Source organism: Parambassis ranga, chromosome 15 (genome assembly GCF_900634625.1).
Source record: "Parambassis ranga chromosome 15, fParRan2.1, whole genome shotgun sequence".
Lineage (NCBI taxonomy): Eukaryota > Metazoa > Chordata > Actinopteri > Ambassidae > Parambassis > Parambassis ranga.
The window spans coordinates 14,366,798-14,382,643 of NC_041035.1; the positions used below are offsets into that span (position 1 = coordinate 14,366,798).

At 40.1% G+C, this 15,846-nt stretch overlaps 2 protein-coding genes across 4 annotated transcripts; both read right to left on the bottom strand.

The window, feature by feature from the left end:
- Nucleotides 1–1,459: 1,459 nt before the first annotated feature.
- On the bottom strand, nucleotides 1,460–7,706 carry erlin1 (ER lipid raft associated 1). Of its 2 annotated transcripts, none has more exons than XM_028423897.1 (12): nucleotides 7,578–7,706; nucleotides 6,512–6,640; nucleotides 6,341–6,422; nucleotides 6,047–6,093; nucleotides 5,904–5,965; nucleotides 5,680–5,805; nucleotides 5,517–5,590; nucleotides 5,327–5,385; nucleotides 5,129–5,220; nucleotides 4,898–4,987; nucleotides 4,702–4,781; nucleotides 1,460–4,007 (listed from the first exon to the last, which is right to left on the bottom strand). In XM_028423897.1, the coding sequence occupies exons 2-12, from the start codon at nucleotides 6,622–6,624 to the stop codon at nucleotides 3,825–3,827; spliced, it is 1,008 nt and encodes a 335-aa protein (XP_028279698.1). In that variant the 5' UTR covers nucleotides 6,625–6,640; nucleotides 7,578–7,706; the 3' UTR covers nucleotides 1,460–3,824. The 2 variants fall into 2 exon arrangements, with proteins under 2 accessions (XP_028279698.1, XP_028279699.1); XM_028423898.1 differs by having other exon boundaries at nucleotides 7,513–7,599.
- Nucleotides 7,707–9,428: 1,722 nt separating this feature from the next.
- LOC114447076 (inhibitor of nuclear factor kappa-B kinase subunit alpha-like) lies at nucleotides 9,429–15,126 on the bottom strand. Of its 2 annotated transcripts, none has more exons than XM_028423102.1 (22): nucleotides 14,843–15,126; nucleotides 14,467–14,604; nucleotides 14,304–14,398; nucleotides 14,092–14,209; nucleotides 13,931–14,000; nucleotides 13,756–13,844; nucleotides 13,578–13,667; nucleotides 13,351–13,475; nucleotides 13,124–13,231; nucleotides 12,902–13,037; nucleotides 12,594–12,794; nucleotides 12,181–12,283; nucleotides 11,512–11,635; nucleotides 11,189–11,340; nucleotides 11,053–11,114; nucleotides 10,861–10,970; nucleotides 10,621–10,670; nucleotides 10,412–10,520; nucleotides 10,146–10,293; nucleotides 10,019–10,062; nucleotides 9,809–9,908; nucleotides 9,429–9,718 (listed from the first exon to the last, which is right to left on the bottom strand). In XM_028423102.1, exons 2-22 carry the CDS (start codon nucleotides 14,569–14,571, stop codon nucleotides 9,659–9,661), a joined length of 2,199 nt encoding a protein of 732 aa, XP_028278903.1. In that variant the 5' UTR covers nucleotides 14,572–14,604; nucleotides 14,843–15,126; the 3' UTR covers nucleotides 9,429–9,658. The 2 variants fall into 2 exon arrangements, with proteins under 2 accessions (XP_028278903.1, XP_028278902.1); XM_028423101.1 differs by having other exon boundaries at nucleotides 14,304–14,401.
- Between the last annotated feature and the right edge of the window lie 720 nt (nucleotides 15,127–15,846).

Sequence of the window (15,846 nt, forward strand, 5' to 3'; positions counted from 1 at the left end):
TACAAATGTTTTGACAGGCTGACTTTTACGTCCCCCTTTGAGTGAATCCACCTTAAAAACGGATAATTTAGTAGCACAGACTACAGAACACTTGAGTCATGACTACAAAGGCATGACTACAAAAGCCTTGACACAGCGTGCAGAGGAGCTTAATGATGGGAAAGCGAACCCTCCTAACACACAAGAGAAGAATGTGAGAGAAAACAGCCGAACAGAACAGCCATTGATGATGAATCATATTCATGACCATGCTGCTGTTTGGGGAGGAGACTGACTCAGAAAGGAGGGACCACACCCTTCAGTATCTGCGACAAAAATCCAGGAAGGAGTTAAGGCAAGATGGATCACGCAGGATCTGCTGATGGACAAAAGGAAGGAAAGAAAAGTGCTGGTTTAGCCAGGAAGCAGCAAAACCTGACCTTGACCTCACTTCCTGTCTATGAGAGAGGGCTTTAAACTCACTGACACCAAATAATAATAGGACCACCCCTTAAAATGAGCACAAGCCACCAGCTAAGCACAAAAAAGAACTAATTAGCTAGGCAAACAAATAAAAAAGGGGTGAGGTTTATTTTCTCTCTGCTGTTACTTAAATTCTGTCATTTTTTGGGGTTAGACAAAAGCTAAACACCATCCCCCAAAATGATGGGCTGGCTGTGAAAGGACACCAGATAAATCTCCTCGAGGACTGAAGGGGTCACAAGAGGAAGCCATCCCTCATCTGGCCATTCAGACAGTGATCACATGCACTCACACACCCTTTGAATGCTTCCCGAAAAGCCTTTGTGAACAGCTGACCCTGCTGAAGGCAGGACTTAAGATTGGAATGACCATTACCCAAATTCAAAAGACAGACTTGGCCCTGTAATGTTTATAACACAATATGTGGGTTAGAACAACAGGGACCGTGTGATAGATTGCGTTTACAAATTCTGCAAATGTTCCTCTGTGAATTCCTCTCATTGCCTGAAGCATCTAGCCACTAAAATAAATAGCCAGGCCACAAACACACATGAAACTTTGACCAAAAGTTTTGGTGGCTATAAATAACTGATTCTCTATGGACTCGAATATGGGTCAGACTGTTAGCACAACTATCATCATCATCTATGAAAAACTACATAAGTTAATGAATAGATAACATTTGTATTTTTTTTTAATGTCTACATAAATCATGGGAACAGATTACATCAACAGGAAATAAGGACACTTTGTTTGGATGTCCCACAGAGTACGGCACTTTCTTTTTCTTATCATTGTTTGGAAAAAATTATACACACATACAATTTACATTTTAAACATTATTCCACATGTTAATCATCTAGCTGACCTGTTGTTGAGTCCCTTATTTCTCCTTCTGATATTGTCTTTCACTCACAACTCTTCATCTGATTTATCATGGCCTTAGGGCTCCTCCTGCTGGTAGCAAAGCAAACTGCAGAACACCCACCACCACACACACAGGTACCAAAATAGGTTTTATTTTACATAAGAACGTTGTCAAAACTTGAAAACATCTTTGCATATAAATCTTTAAAAACAACGAAACAATGTCTGATTTTCACAGATTGTACAAAATGTTGACAAAAAAAGGAAAAAATATAATTAATTTTGTTGAGTGATTCATACCCCTCTTTTGCATCTGTATGTAACCCCACCACCAAAGTGAATGCAGAGTGCGGCCTTTAACTGGAGGTCAAGTAAACAGCACGGCATCTTTCTAACACGAGTAGTGTCCACTGCTAGTTGCATCTTTCCCCAGCTAGAATCTCTAAGGAGGCCCAAACAGTACATTTTGTACATCCCTGTTCTAACAAAGTTTCACATACTTGTCCAAGTCAGGCCTTAAAGAATCAATTGGTGTTTTTCCACTGCAGGAGATAATGGGATGTTTTTTTAACAGTACATTTGCATGCATAATATCCATACTGGAACCCCCATTGTAGGGTACTATTGCAGTAGGAAGAAGTACTTCTTAGCCTCCCTGAAAAACTCAAGATCAGGATTCCCTTTCAGTTAAATTCCAAGGTAAACAAAAGACAAAAAAAACTACATAAAAAAATGGCAGGACAAAAAAAGATGGAAAGGAAAAGCGAGAAACTGAGTGACAAGGAGGGAAGACGGAGAGATATTTGATTGTTGATTTGATTGTGCCTATCAATTTTCTGTGGTGGAAAAACACCCATTGAGTCTTTACATTCGGGATAATCCACTATTATTATCGTTATTGTTATTATTATCATCATAGCAATGGAAGCTAAACTGTGGAAGTATTTGAATCATTCTGAAATAAAGACAGAAGAAAACCCAAAATGTTAAAAACACAAACACTAGCACCAACTTTTAAACTTTTCAAGCCAAAACAATACCGACATTCCTCATTAACAGAACAAAGCTCATGCTGGAACTCAAAGCCGGGTTTGACAGATTCTCACTGAGATGTAGGAGCGCCGTGCTGCGACTGCAGACAGGGAAACTTGTACAAGTCCTTTTACTCTTGAATTACAGAAACAGTGAACATTAAAGAGTGGAAAGAACATTGCCCAAATATTGTTTCTTGCTGCAATTGTAAGTTAATGGTGAATTAAGAATATCACCTTACACTACATTACTCATCTTAAATTACATGTGATAATTTTGGCTTCTGGATAGTGTACACTTGATGGAAACTGAACAGCTGTAAAAAATAAAGAATTCCTGAGAATTTACACATAACCACAACTTAATAAACTGTAACCACAGAGGTGCAGGCTCTACTAATCGTCCGAATCAAGCCAAACTTAAACATGCATAGCCCTGATAATCCAAACCAGATGGAAAGCAGGTGCACTGATGTGTTGACAAGAAATGCAAATCACCACTTCCTGCTGTGATTATTATTCAGCTGCTTCATTTTTGCACTCCATTATGTTAATTAAGTGTAAATCATCCTTAATTAGCCAAGACGTAATCTCACTTTCTCTAGAACTTTCATCCCTTTCTCTTCACAGTAAACGCCAGTGAATCTCAACCACAGCTAACAACAGAACCACCATTAGGTAGCGAGCAGTCTCCACCACCACTCCTTTCCATTAAAAAAAAAAATAAATCTTTCACAGCTCATATTATTTCAAATGTGCTCAATTTTGAAAGAACTCTACTGCCATTCAATAATAATAATGCTCAAACGTCTGTATTTATCCCATCAGAGTTAGTACTCCAGCAGCACATGACATGAGGTGTGATTAAAAGGTCATGTTGAGAGGCAACCGACTAGTAGGTCAGTAAAAGGGAAGATGGTACCGAGATGACTTAGGACCCCCACATGACACACTTAACACTGTCCATCCAGCTTTTAATTATAATTAGTGTCACCTGTCAGATTCCAGTGCAGCAAAACCAGATGTTAATTTTCAGAATTAAAAAAAATCATTTTCATCAGAAATCAATCATCTTACATACAACAAAAAAAAAAGAATGCAGCTCCAAAAGCAAAGTTACACACTGCACTGATTGCAAGCACACATAAATTAGGGCGACTACTTGCTGTCGCCTTCCCAGGCATAAGCATGAATATGCTTTTGATTTTTAACTATGGCACTAGTCTCCTTCCTAAAGCTCATCTTTTACCAAACAGTGGAAGATTAAAAAACCTCCCACCTTTCATTTTCACATTGTGTTTCTGTACTTTCTTTGCCTTTAAGATTTAAGACTGAATTGTGTTCAAACTTGCTGCAAAGCTATTCCACCCATCGTCCTCACTTCAGTGTCCTCCACCCCACAGACAAGACTAATCATCAGTGTCTCCTGTCCTGTGTAGAGGCTGAGCTGTGGACTTACTGCTTTTATGGCGTCATTTTAATCATGTCTGGTTTGTCACTGGGTGAAGAGGAGGAGCGTGCAGACTTCTGGGGACTGTTGGTCCCTTCTACAAACATGTTAGGGATGTCCTGGCCAAAGTAGATCTTACTGTTGGCTGCTATGGCCTGGTACTTCATCAACTCCAGGTATTCTGGTGTTAACTTCAGCTGTGAAAGAGAGTATGAGGATTAGACAACGTACAACACAGGTTTACATCATGCAAAAGTATTTAATATGATAATTGCATATATTCTTCTTGACTATGTTTACCATTACAAACAACTCCTGCTTTTATTTTTTTTAAAGACAACATTGCAACCAAGCAGTCTACAAGGTAGGAGGTAGGAGTGCTCAACTGTGCTGCAGTATATGTGCATATTCAGAAACCTGTTGATATCATCTACTTTCCTAATGTTGAAAAGTGATGTGATTTAGTCAAGGGCGGAGTTTTAGCATGGGCAGAGGTGACGTGTCTCCACCAACAATTTGACAATAAAGCTGACTTTTGACTTGACTTTGAATTTGATCCCCTCCTAAAAAAACACAGTCTCATCGGGTGCAGTAAGGGTTACATTCCATTGGAATCTTAGGTCCCCACCAGTGTCAAAAGCAAATTTACACTCTTGAATTTAGTCTTAAAGGTTTGGAAAAGCAGCCGCAGAGTCAGTCACTGCTTGGAATGGATGTTAAGAAAACACTAACTGGACATAATGTATGGCCCATATCTGAAGAATGTCAGTATTGATCAAACTGAATCCAGGTTTGAGACTGATCAGAGGAAAGCATTGTGTTTTTGTGCTATTGGACTAGAAGTTCTGTAAGCCTGTGTGTTTATGTATGAATGTGCTGTGTTTTTTTTACCGTGTTTGCTTCAGCAAACTTGGCAGCAGTGTAATATTCTGCGTCAGCCTTCGCCTTCTCCCTGGCCAGAAAAGCAGCATCTGAAACAAAGAAGCAGTGTTGATGGAGACAGACACATGACATATCAGGACACCAGACACCATCACGCAGACAAACACTCGGGACCATGAGAGAACCTAAAGGCACTGAGACCAACCCTCTATTTGAGAGATCTTCTTCTCTGTCTCTTTTTCCATCACCTTCTGTTGGAACTGGATCTCTGCTACCTGTGCCACTTTCTGAGCCTCTGCAAGACAGAAAAGCATGAACTGCATACAGATGGTGGAGGTTACACATGAGCGACACAGAGAAAAACTTCTAAAATTACACTGAAGGTCATGCAAATACAAAACTAGCTGACCGATTTACAGTAAAGTATCACATTTACCAATAATGGCTTTCTTCCTTTCGGTTTCTGCTTCCTTTTCAACCACCCTCTGAGTCTGTGTTGTTATTAACAGCCGAGTCTTCTCTGCTTCCCTGCACACACAAAATAAAGTAATCTTTCAAATATTCTGCTTTTACTGTGGTCTCACTTGCGGTGTGTGGGTGGGTCTCTGCGAGATGGAAGCAGGCATTGACTCACATGAGTTCAAAGTTCCTCCGGATTGCTTCAGGGATCTTTGGTTTGGTAACTCGAACTGCCTGCATCATGATGGTGCACAGGAAAAAAGCTTTGGTTATATCTGGTGCTCAGATCGGTGTGGTTCATGCTTAATAAGGCCATATTATCTGTAACTATTCTGCATGATTTCTTTATTGTTAATCACAAATACCTGTATTGTGAGTCCGGGTGCCATAACATTAAGATCTTTCTGTAGTGCAGTCTTCAAGTTCTCATCAATAATGTCTGCAAGACAAAAAGCAAAAGCTATTTGAGTACATGCTTGTGTTTCAAGCATCAAGTACACATTACATATCAACCAAGAATGTACTGACCAAACAGCTCAATGTAGACCTCCTGTAGTGTGTGTACACTGCAGAACTGGTTTAGTTCGTGGTGAATCTTGTTGAAAATTAGAGTTTTGTCATAATCAGCAGTGTAGTTCCTCACAATGTCCACCACTGCAAGTATAACAACAGCAACAGTTACTCTAAGCAGCCAACTAAGTTAATGGGTCAACCAAACAAGAGATTCAGAATTCAGTCAGAACATGTCGTACCTGCTGAAGGGACCAGCATGTTAACAACTTCTATCCTGTCGAAATAGATCATCACACCTCCACTGTGAAGAAGCAGACATCTGTTCAAAACATACTCATTTTCACAAGGTATCAATGTTCTAATAAATAAAACTCTGTGGTACCTTGTTCCACAAGGCACATTCTTGATCTCATCTGTTTGGAGTGTAGTCTGAAACACAAATTCAAACTAGTATATAAACTACATCACAAGAACTACATACTTGTTTTATGTTAACAAAAGGTACACACACTAAAAATGCACACAGAAGTCACAGTAAATGTAACGATAAGTGTGACAATGGAAACATTACATTCATAAGCAGCACCGTTGCATCATGAGCATCATGGTTGACTCCTACAATAGACATTACTCTGCCTAATGGCTCTAAAGTTTCAGCACTACATGGCACATTTACCTGCACTGATCTGAAGGTGGTAATGAAAGGCATCATGATGTGATATCCAGGACCGTTGGGAGAAGTCAGCAATGCCCCACCTCTGAAACAAATACACAAAAAAAGGATTTGGCATGAGTTCTAATTCAGAGTACGTCGTGACACAAATATTCACGGTTAATGTTAGAATACCTGTAGTACACAGCAAGGTGTCCTTCCTCTATCTTGTGAATAGAGGAATGCAGCATGATGGCCATCACTCCTGCTATTGCAGCAAATACTGCCCCTACATGCGGCATCGTCATCCTTACTAGCACTCACCTGCACAAGAGGACAATAGGCACAGCCATCTGTAATATTTATACAACAATAACCACTCAGCCTGTACACCTGTAATGTAATTACAGTAACAACAGCAGACCTGTGTAATGACACCTACCAACTAAAAAATACCTGTGTTCACATCGGAAACTGACTGAAGTAGGGTGAAGTAACACACAGGGTGTTAAAGTTTATGGTTAATCTGGAGAATCTAGTTTGAGGTGGTGTTAACCTAAATTTCGAGGTCATACTGAGGGTTGTTTCAAATGACAGACACCGCAATTAAACCTGGTGGTGCAGATGTTTTTTATGTATCTCAAAGTAATGTTTAGCAAACGCCCTGAGATACTGTACTCTTTTGTAATCTGCAAGTCAGTGTGCAGATTTATGTTTTGTTTCTTTCCATTTTACGTGAATTACTGATGATTTGTTTAGTTCAGTTTTAAATAGAACTTAATACAGAGTGCCATAAGTACAACTTGACATGTATAAATAACTATACCTAACCTGTGTAGGCAATCAGCTGCATGAACTCAGCTCTGCACTTGTAGCTAACATGTATGTAATAGCTAAAGCTAACATAAACGATCAGTGTTAAATTGCTGCAAGGAAACAGCTGATAAGCAATTACTTTTGGAGCAATATATTTGCGTCCTCTTTAATATAACACCACATTAGATTAATGTAATATAGCACCTGCAAAGGCAGGAGCCACCGTTCGTTGAGTAACGTTAACCTAGCAGGTGGGGTTAGCTAGCTAGCTAGCTCTCATTATCGGGTGTGTTCGGAAGTCAGCCTCTCCGTCAGTGTGCAGTAGCTAAATACTACTTAGCCTGCTGTGCTACTAGCGTAAGGAAGATGCGTTAACTTACCGTTCCCTGTGCTCAAACAAAATGAATCACATGTAAGTAAAATGACACATGGCAAATAAATGTACCTCTGTATCGAACAGTCACCCCTCCAGGTCTTATCATTCAACGTCCCATCCCCCTCGCCCCGCCTCCCATTGGTTTCTCACTGACTATGGCTTGGTACATTATGTTGCCTTCAGGGCCTGTTGGAAATTAAGAGCTTAACATTTCACTATTGCATTAAAATACAGTAATGAGCAATCTGTGTTTTTATGTATCATTTAGACTCATTTATTTATGTAAAAAGAAGTACATTTTTAAAAATATGAAAATATGATTTCCTGACCAATTGTTAAGAAGAAAGCATTTTTTATTGCTTTTATTACTTTTATTACTTATTATTATAAGTATTATTATTTTGCCGTATTGTGCGCATTACAAAACAAAACAAAAACTAAGGCAGACTGCCACGTGCAGTGCCACATTTGGATGTGTCTGAAGCATGGAGCTTGACTTCCCTACGTTTCTCCTAGGCCTTGAGCTTGTTTGGAGGTTCTAGCAGGGAGCGCAGCTACTGGTATACCGATGAATGGTCGTCCGCCGCGGGGGGACTCTTCCACCGAGCGCGGAGCGTCGGGAGGGACACACATGGAGCGGTGAGGGAGGAAGGGGACACCCGCCTAGCCAGCCAGATCAGCCGAATCAACCCTAGCGATCAATGGGGTGACAGATGTCGCAGCCAGATCGCCCTCACATCCAATGTACTGTACTTGCGTTATACGTATATATGGCGCTGAATACAGCACGTAGTTACTATCATGGTGCTGAATTCGACCCGTTCACCACACAGTACGTCATTTTTTTTCTGGCACATATTACGTAACCTATTTTCACTTACTCTACTTACACTAATCCATATTGTTTCTAAATATTATGTGTTTTTTTTTTATTTTTTTACAGTTCCCAAGTTGTGACGCCACCCCATGACTAGCTCATTGGTCCACACATCTCCCCACATATAAATGTCTTACTAAAGCCGTGTACTAAACTGGTACCAGTTTTTAAATGTTTGTCGGGATCCACATAGTTAGTCTGTTATGTTTGTTAAGTTGCTTATTTATTTAGACCGCTGAATTACTGAATTAATCTACATCAAATGTCACGGCTTTGCGTCTGCTTCCGTGAAGCTCATGACGATGTGCAAAGCCGCGTTTCTATTAGCTAAACGTGACCAATCACAGACTTTACATGTTTCCCCATCACCTACCTAAATTACCTAAATATCTTTTCAGACATCCAGCAGTATGGTGCAGCATGCGTGTAATAGAGTCGGGGCAATAAATTGAGCCGCTGACATAAATAGCAGGCTCTAATGGCAGCGCAGGGCATTCAATGACAATAGATAGAACATATTTCACTTTCTGTGAAACTTCCTCCTCCATCAGTACTCGTTTCGTCAGTATGTGTAAATCAAAATAACAGAAACATGAAACAAATCTAAATCAGCAAACAAAACTTTGTGTAAAGGATAAATTATACAGGACATTTGAATCTTTTTGTTATTCCCATCACTGTCAGTGATGTGAATTGTTTGGTCTGTATTATAGGTCTATATACAGTATAATGTGTCTGTGGAAACACCACAACTAAAATATTTAATATTCTATGCCATACAACTACAGATAGATTTTGCCACTACAGACATTTTTGCATGTAAAAAGTTAAACATGAGTAGAAGCACAACATGAAAGTAACTCCGAAACATTTTGTTGAAAACATTTTAAGACACAGTGAATAAAATGTTACATTAAAATAAACACAGGCTTTTTCTTAGCGTTTTTCCCCAACTGCAGTCAGATGTGTGAATTTAAACTGCCATACATTTTTACTTATCTTCATAGGTTTTGTAAAAATAAACACACTAAGACACAACATAGTTTGTGTACATTTATAAAAATTTATTCACATTCCATTATGCATAGTTTGTCAGCAGCATTTTCTTTACTCCAATATTATCAGGTAAAATAAATACATTATGGCTACAGCTTGAAAAACCTTTCAACATAAAACAATATATTTTTAAGTTAAACAAGAATAGCTTACCACAACATGCAGTTTCATACAGTATCACTTTAAAACATTACATAAATGTACATTTAGTTTACGTTTATAGTTTCTGGGGTTTAGCTTTCACTGCTCCATACTGCGTCCAGCTCCAGTCCTGTTCCTGGAGACATAAGAAACATTTTTCACTCTGCATATTATCTGGAGATCTGTTTACAAGCATGGCCATGCCCTAGAACCCCTGTAACCATACCATGACACTGTGTTCCATCTCCTGTGTGGCGTCTTGCAACAGCAACGTTAGCTGACTCAGATACCGCTGATTGTCATCCAGTAATTGATGTACCGTTTCACTGAAAAAACAACACACTATAAGCGATCTGTATATCTTAAGGAAAGTCCATTTCAGAGTGAACAGTGACCCCTTGTGGCACCAGTAAATTGCAACATGAACAGCCCTTACCTGTCAATGGGTTGGGGAGTAAGCGACTGAGAATTGCTCTGGGCCTAAAGCCATAACCATAACATTGTATTAGTCACTGTATTGCTAGTTTATTCCGTACATTTAATATTTTGTGCGTTATACTCACACAGGCGATCTTTAGGAGATACCAGAACTCTTTCTGTCTCTTCATTTGCATCTGCATCACTGCTGCCTCTGCAGTTTTTATGTTCTCTACTGCTCTCTCCAACTTAGGAAACAAATCCACAATGCGTTGCTTACATACTAGAATTGTACTAAAGAAAGACAAAGATGGGAAAATGATGCAGATGAAACACATGGAACTGTACAATGATACTAGATGATAATGCTGAACATAACATGCTTTGCAATAAAAAAGTATGGATAAATAACCTTAGATGAGTGTACAAGTCTTTCAGCACCCTGTCCTGGTTCTGTACGGTCTGGAGTATGGTCTTTACCATGTCTGAGCTGTCACTGTAACCATGTGGAGGGTCGGGACCTGAGGAAAACACATTTCCTAGTTTGTACACATTTCAATCTCTGTATTTCAGCTGCATCGTATCCATAGTCACAATCAGTATGTAATAGTTTGTACTCACTTTTGCATTTAGCTTTCAGTTGCTTGTAGAGTTCAATAGCTTTTTGCTCACTAAACCAGACAAAGACAGAGTTAATAGTGAGTGGTCATATGTACATATTTGTTGTACAAGTAGTTATGGAAAATATGAGCTTTAGACACCTTACTGCTGTATTATGTAAGACTTGTGCAAGAAATGTGCAGCAGTCCTTAAACAAAATGACTATAGTGACTGTAAGTTTAATATCACAAACACACTGACAGCTGTTCCATCACATCGGCCTGTTTTCTTGCAAACGGACTCCTCTGCAACTCAACAATCTCAGAATGCAGAGCCACTATCTCTTCATCCAGATACCCCACATCTGCAACCTACAACACCAAAAAACCTTTCATTAACAGCATCTTAAAATGACTGCAGAAGAAGCTTGCATGAAATTAACTATTACCCTACCTTTGTAAACTCAGCAGCCTTCTCTTCATTTTCTTGCCACGTTTTCAGCATTTTTTCTGAAGCTTCAGATAAAGACACAATAATATTTAAGTAGCAGTAATGGCAAACACACCAAAAGGGCATCAGAAGCACTTACAGATGCCAGTGTTTCTCTGCTTGGTGTATTGCTCGAGGTCATGCTGGATGCTGGTCTTAAAGAAAGCCAGTTTGGCTCTGAGCTGCTGCGACTGGGAGAAGAGCAGGTTCTTATACCGTGTCAGGTTGGTGTTGTAACGGAGCAGACTCAGCCTACACAGGCACAGACAGAAACTGAACTGAAGAAGCCACTCGGGGGAGTGGCAAAACATCTTCAAAAAAGACAATCCTCGAGTCCAGTTGCCTCGATTTAAACTCTTGGACACAATGTCAGACTGTTTAAGTGCGCCAGTGCATGCATGTGTGTTTTTTGTATGCACTTACATTGCCGCCCTCTGTCCCTGGTAAAGGCGAATGTAGTCCTCTTTAAGACCACCAATGTAGCTGACTGCCTCGCCCCACACCTTTCTAAGAGCAGACAGTGGCAGCTGTGTCTTAGTCTCCCTGACTGCACAGAGGTCACAACAGATACAAGATTTTCATATTAAATTAGACATCACATTAGATAATACTATAACATAGATTAAAAACACCAACAGAGAGAAGGTAGCATAACCATAAACTATAAAAAGAGAAGGTAACATGACTGCCATGTACTTTTATTCACTTCCCGTAATTAATATGCTTGGAAGCAGACATTCACTTAAAAGACTTTTATACTGCTGAAGGGCCACTAATATGTGGAATAGTTTTTTAATTTAAAGTAAGAAATAACAAATTATGTACACTACCTTGTGGTGCAAATACTCATCTGACCTTGTACTCATAGCCAATTTCTTTCATGATTTTTAGCGTGTCAGCCAGACAAAGCACCTCTGAATCACCATAGTCTATATCCAGCAGTCTATCAAGCTAGTTATACTAGTTTTGCTCTATTCATATTCTCTTTGTGCCACAGAACAAGAAAGATTCATAGTGTAGAGGGGCAGAAGTATGGCTGCCTAGAGGTGAGTTCTGGCCCACTTTAAATGCTAGATATAATATATAACTTACCTATAAAGTTGACACTATCTGGCAGAGGTCTGGCTGTCAGTGGTCCAGAGTACTTGGTTAAGCTCTTATCAAACAAGAAGACTATAGAGTTGTCCCAACCACGCTAAAACCAGAAAACATATATTACAGTGAATGCTATGTGTGTTAACCAGGATTACTGTTTGGTACTATCATATTGTCTGCAAAAACATTGTGAGTTATTTCAAATGAATCAATCAGTCTATTTCTTTGTACTTCAAAAGCAAATCCACAGAAAGAAAAGATTACATATGAAGTAAAAAATCATGACAGACACTCATCCCTATTACCAGAAACTACTAAACTCAGGACTACACACTATTTCAAAACAAACCACAGAACGTGTACTCGTGGCTGCATCTGTTGGATGTTTTTTGCTTATTTGTGCCACATACCAATTCCTCTGGCAGACAGTGTGCAGGCGGTCTGCGCGGGTCGAGGGAGATTCCCGTATCCAGCAGCAGTTCCTGACTCAGTGGGGAGATGTGTGCCTGAGTGTGCGTCTCCAGGCGAAGCTGCAGAGAGTGTAAGCTCTCCTCGGCACCCAAAACCACCGAATGCAGCTGTGCGGATGTCATGTCCAACACATGAATGACCTGGACATGCAAATGTGGGAGGATGACAGTTTTTGCTTTGGGTTGTTTTGTGGGGTGTATAAAACCATAAAAGGATTCCAGATGCAAGCAAGGCTCATATTATTAACCTTCACACTGAGAATCTTCTGGAGTGTGGTATAAAAGAATGGCTTGTTTGTGTCAGGATCCAGTCCTCCACCACGAGAAGTTGGGTCCCACAGTAACAACATCTGCAGAAGAAACTCGACTGGTTCCAGCAGCGGCCTGTTAACACACACACACATATACACACAGAGGTTAGGTTACAATGAGAGACACTCCAAGACAATCCAACGTGTTTTCAGCTCTACCTGCTGATATTATTGGGATATGGAAGATGTGTGGAGAATCTGACTTCTCCATTCATGTCCTCTACTGCCATGATGTCTTTGGGACCTTTGTTTTTCACTTTGCTTGTCCTTCAAAATCAGGAAAACATGCAATCAGATAAAGATCATAAATTCAATAAGCTGGAAACTAGATCTGCAAAATGACAAGAGATGTTATAAAGAGATGCTTCACTGCAACGTAAACTCACCACTGAACAGGCTGCATATGGTGTAAAAAGGGACGAAAACCACAAGTGCATTCAAAGATCACTGTCCCAAAGCTCCAGTAGTCTACAGTCACTGTATAAGGTTTACTTTCAAACAGTTCTGGAGCCTGGCACACAGACAGGCAGACATACCAACCAATAATTATCAAGACATGATTGCTGACATCTATATGAGAAAGTATTGATCATGATAAAGGATGCAGCCTTACCAGATACTGAAGAGTTCCAACAAAAGACGTGCAGAGACTGCCCTGATCCAGGTCTTTGGCATAGCCCAGATCTATAATTTTATGAACAAGCTGGGGGAGAAAGGAAACAAGACAACCAAAGATTATGACCATGCACTATATACATAATAAGTTAACATACTAAGTGATATCTGTTCACCTTCCCATCAGTCTCTTGCAGAACTATGTTCTCTGGCTTCAGGTCTCTGTGGATGATGTTATTTTCATGGAGATACTGGATACCAGAACCTGTGTTTGTAAAAAATACATTATTTACATTATGTATCAACATGTGTTGCAGTGAGTAACTAAAAGCCAAAGCAGTTAAAATTTACCAATGTCATTAAGCAGTGAGAGGACTTCACTCTCCTTTAGCCCACAACAATTTTCTGGTTTATTCAGCACCTAAATAAAGAGGTACATCAGTTGGGGCAAGGCTTGAACACACAGCACAACCAATTGTTTAACGTCTTTATAATATATACCCATTTGGTACCTTGCGTAGGTCTCCCTTTGAGCAGTATTCCATGGCCAGCAGCGGTAGGTCATTTAAGGTAATGGCACTCAGCTCCTCTGGAACCTCTCTGGCCTGCACAACATTCACGTGGTTCAGTCTATAACAGAGTATCAAACTGCTGCAGTGGTTTGACAACAACAAAAAAGTACAGTGGAACTTATCCATGTCAACATGACACACTTTACACTCACTTCTTCATGATCTGAATCTCTCGGCTCCAGCGGTCTTTGTTCTTGGGGTTCAGCTCCAGGCGGCAAAGTTTCACAGCAATCTTTGTTCCCAGCTCCTGCTTCAAACATAAACAGAGTAAACACAGATACATGAAGTTCTCTTAAGACAGATAAATGAACTTACGAGATGCTGGTACAGGTAGACGTGCCCAAAGCCTCCCATCCCGAGTCTCTCCTTCATCTCCCAGGAGCCACACAGCTGGCTCTGTTTAAGTACAGGCCGCTCCATAGAGAGAAGTCCACTGCAGCCACTGGACCTCACCTAAAAACAGTCAAAACAAAACTAAACAAAACAATGTGTGCAGGGAGGTTTACACTTCTTCAACATGTACAGTGCACTGCCAATAGTGCAGAGATGTTACCTTTGATATGGCATTTATCAAAACTAAGTGTAGCTAACTAGCTATTGTGGACGTTTGTTGATGTCAATTGATTTACAGACAACACAAAATAACCAAAAGCAACATCGTACTTACACAGATAGTCAATAATAAACTCACCTGTCCCAGAGATCAGCGTCGGCAGAGGACAGTTAGCTTATTTTGTCTGTCAGAACATTGTTGCTTCAGAGGTAGCTAATCGTGTTGTTTACGGTTTGTCTACTCTTTTAATGTTCAGATAGGAACGCTCAACCGGCCAAACTATACCTGCACCCGTGTGAACCCATCAAATGTGGATTTAAAGGTGAAACTGACGTTGTGTTTTCTTGTAGTTTTTGGTGTAAAGCCGCAGCTACACTGTCGGACAGCTCAATAACAAAGTGAAAGTACACGCTGACAGGCTGACACTGTTCTGCGCATGCGTGTCCGGTTTCACAGCAGCAGCAGTGGACGGAGGACTGATGGGGACTTTCCCGTCACACCCACACCCGGTCCAGCCAACAATGTGTGGATGTGTTGCTCACTTTGACGTGGAATAAACCCACGTATTAAAAATAAAGTCAAAAATAGAGTCCATCTGAGCAGTGAACTTGTTCACTAGATGGCGCCATATACAAAGGTTCAGTCAGAATCCCAAAATCAAACTAACGGGACAGACATGTGTGTGTGTGTGCCAGACAGGATTACAGAATTTGTCAACAAAAGATGAGCTCACAACCGACCTCAAGAAATGTGCAATTAATCAGGGACGTAGGACGTGTTAAAGTTGTGTGAATAAGGGTTGATGCAACTGGTCATCATGAAACCAAACCTTGCTGCAACTGTCTCACTTTAGTTGCATTTATTGCAGAGTATGTGAAGCAACATGACAGGTCCACAAAATCCTAAAGAAAGAAAGAAAATAAACACAAAAAAACACACATTTAAATTATGTGTATTTTCCTCAAGCCTTTCAGACTATCTGAGATTACAACTGTCTGACAGGTCGCTCTCAAAACTTCTCCAAGCAGGAGGAGAACATCTTAAATGAAAGCTGTAAACATGTGACTTAAAATCCTACACTTCAGCCTCTGAGGTGCTGTAAGTGTAAATGGTTTGGTGTTGTGAAAATAAACATGCTCGGT

Excerpts from the sequence above, each read along its gene's own strand:
- LOC114447076 (XM_028423101.1), bottom strand. The coding sequence starts at position 14,571 with ATGGAGCGGCCTGTACTTAAACAGAGCCAGCTGTGTGGCTCCTGGGAG. Across the intron at positions 14,210-14,303 it reads GAGATTCAGATCATGAAGAA|ACTGAACCACGTGAATGTTG; the intron begins GTGAGTGTAAAG and ends ACTCTGTTATAG. Across the intron at positions 12,795-12,901 it reads AGAAGATTCTCAGTGTGAAG|GTCATTCATGTGTTGGACAT; the intron begins GTTAATAATATG and ends TTGCATGTCCAG.
- erlin1 (XM_028423897.1), bottom strand. The coding sequence starts at position 6,624 with ATGACGATGCCGCATGTAGGGGCAGTATTTGCTGCAATAGCAGGAGTG. Across the intron at positions 6,423-6,511 it reads CACCTTGCTGTGTACTACAG|AGGTGGGGCATTGCTGACTT; the intron begins GTATTCTAACAT and ends TATTTGTTTCAG. Across the intron at positions 5,966-6,046 it reads AATGTGCCTTGTGGAACAAG|TGGAGGTGTGATGATCTATT; the intron begins GTACCACAGAGT and ends GCTTCTTCACAG.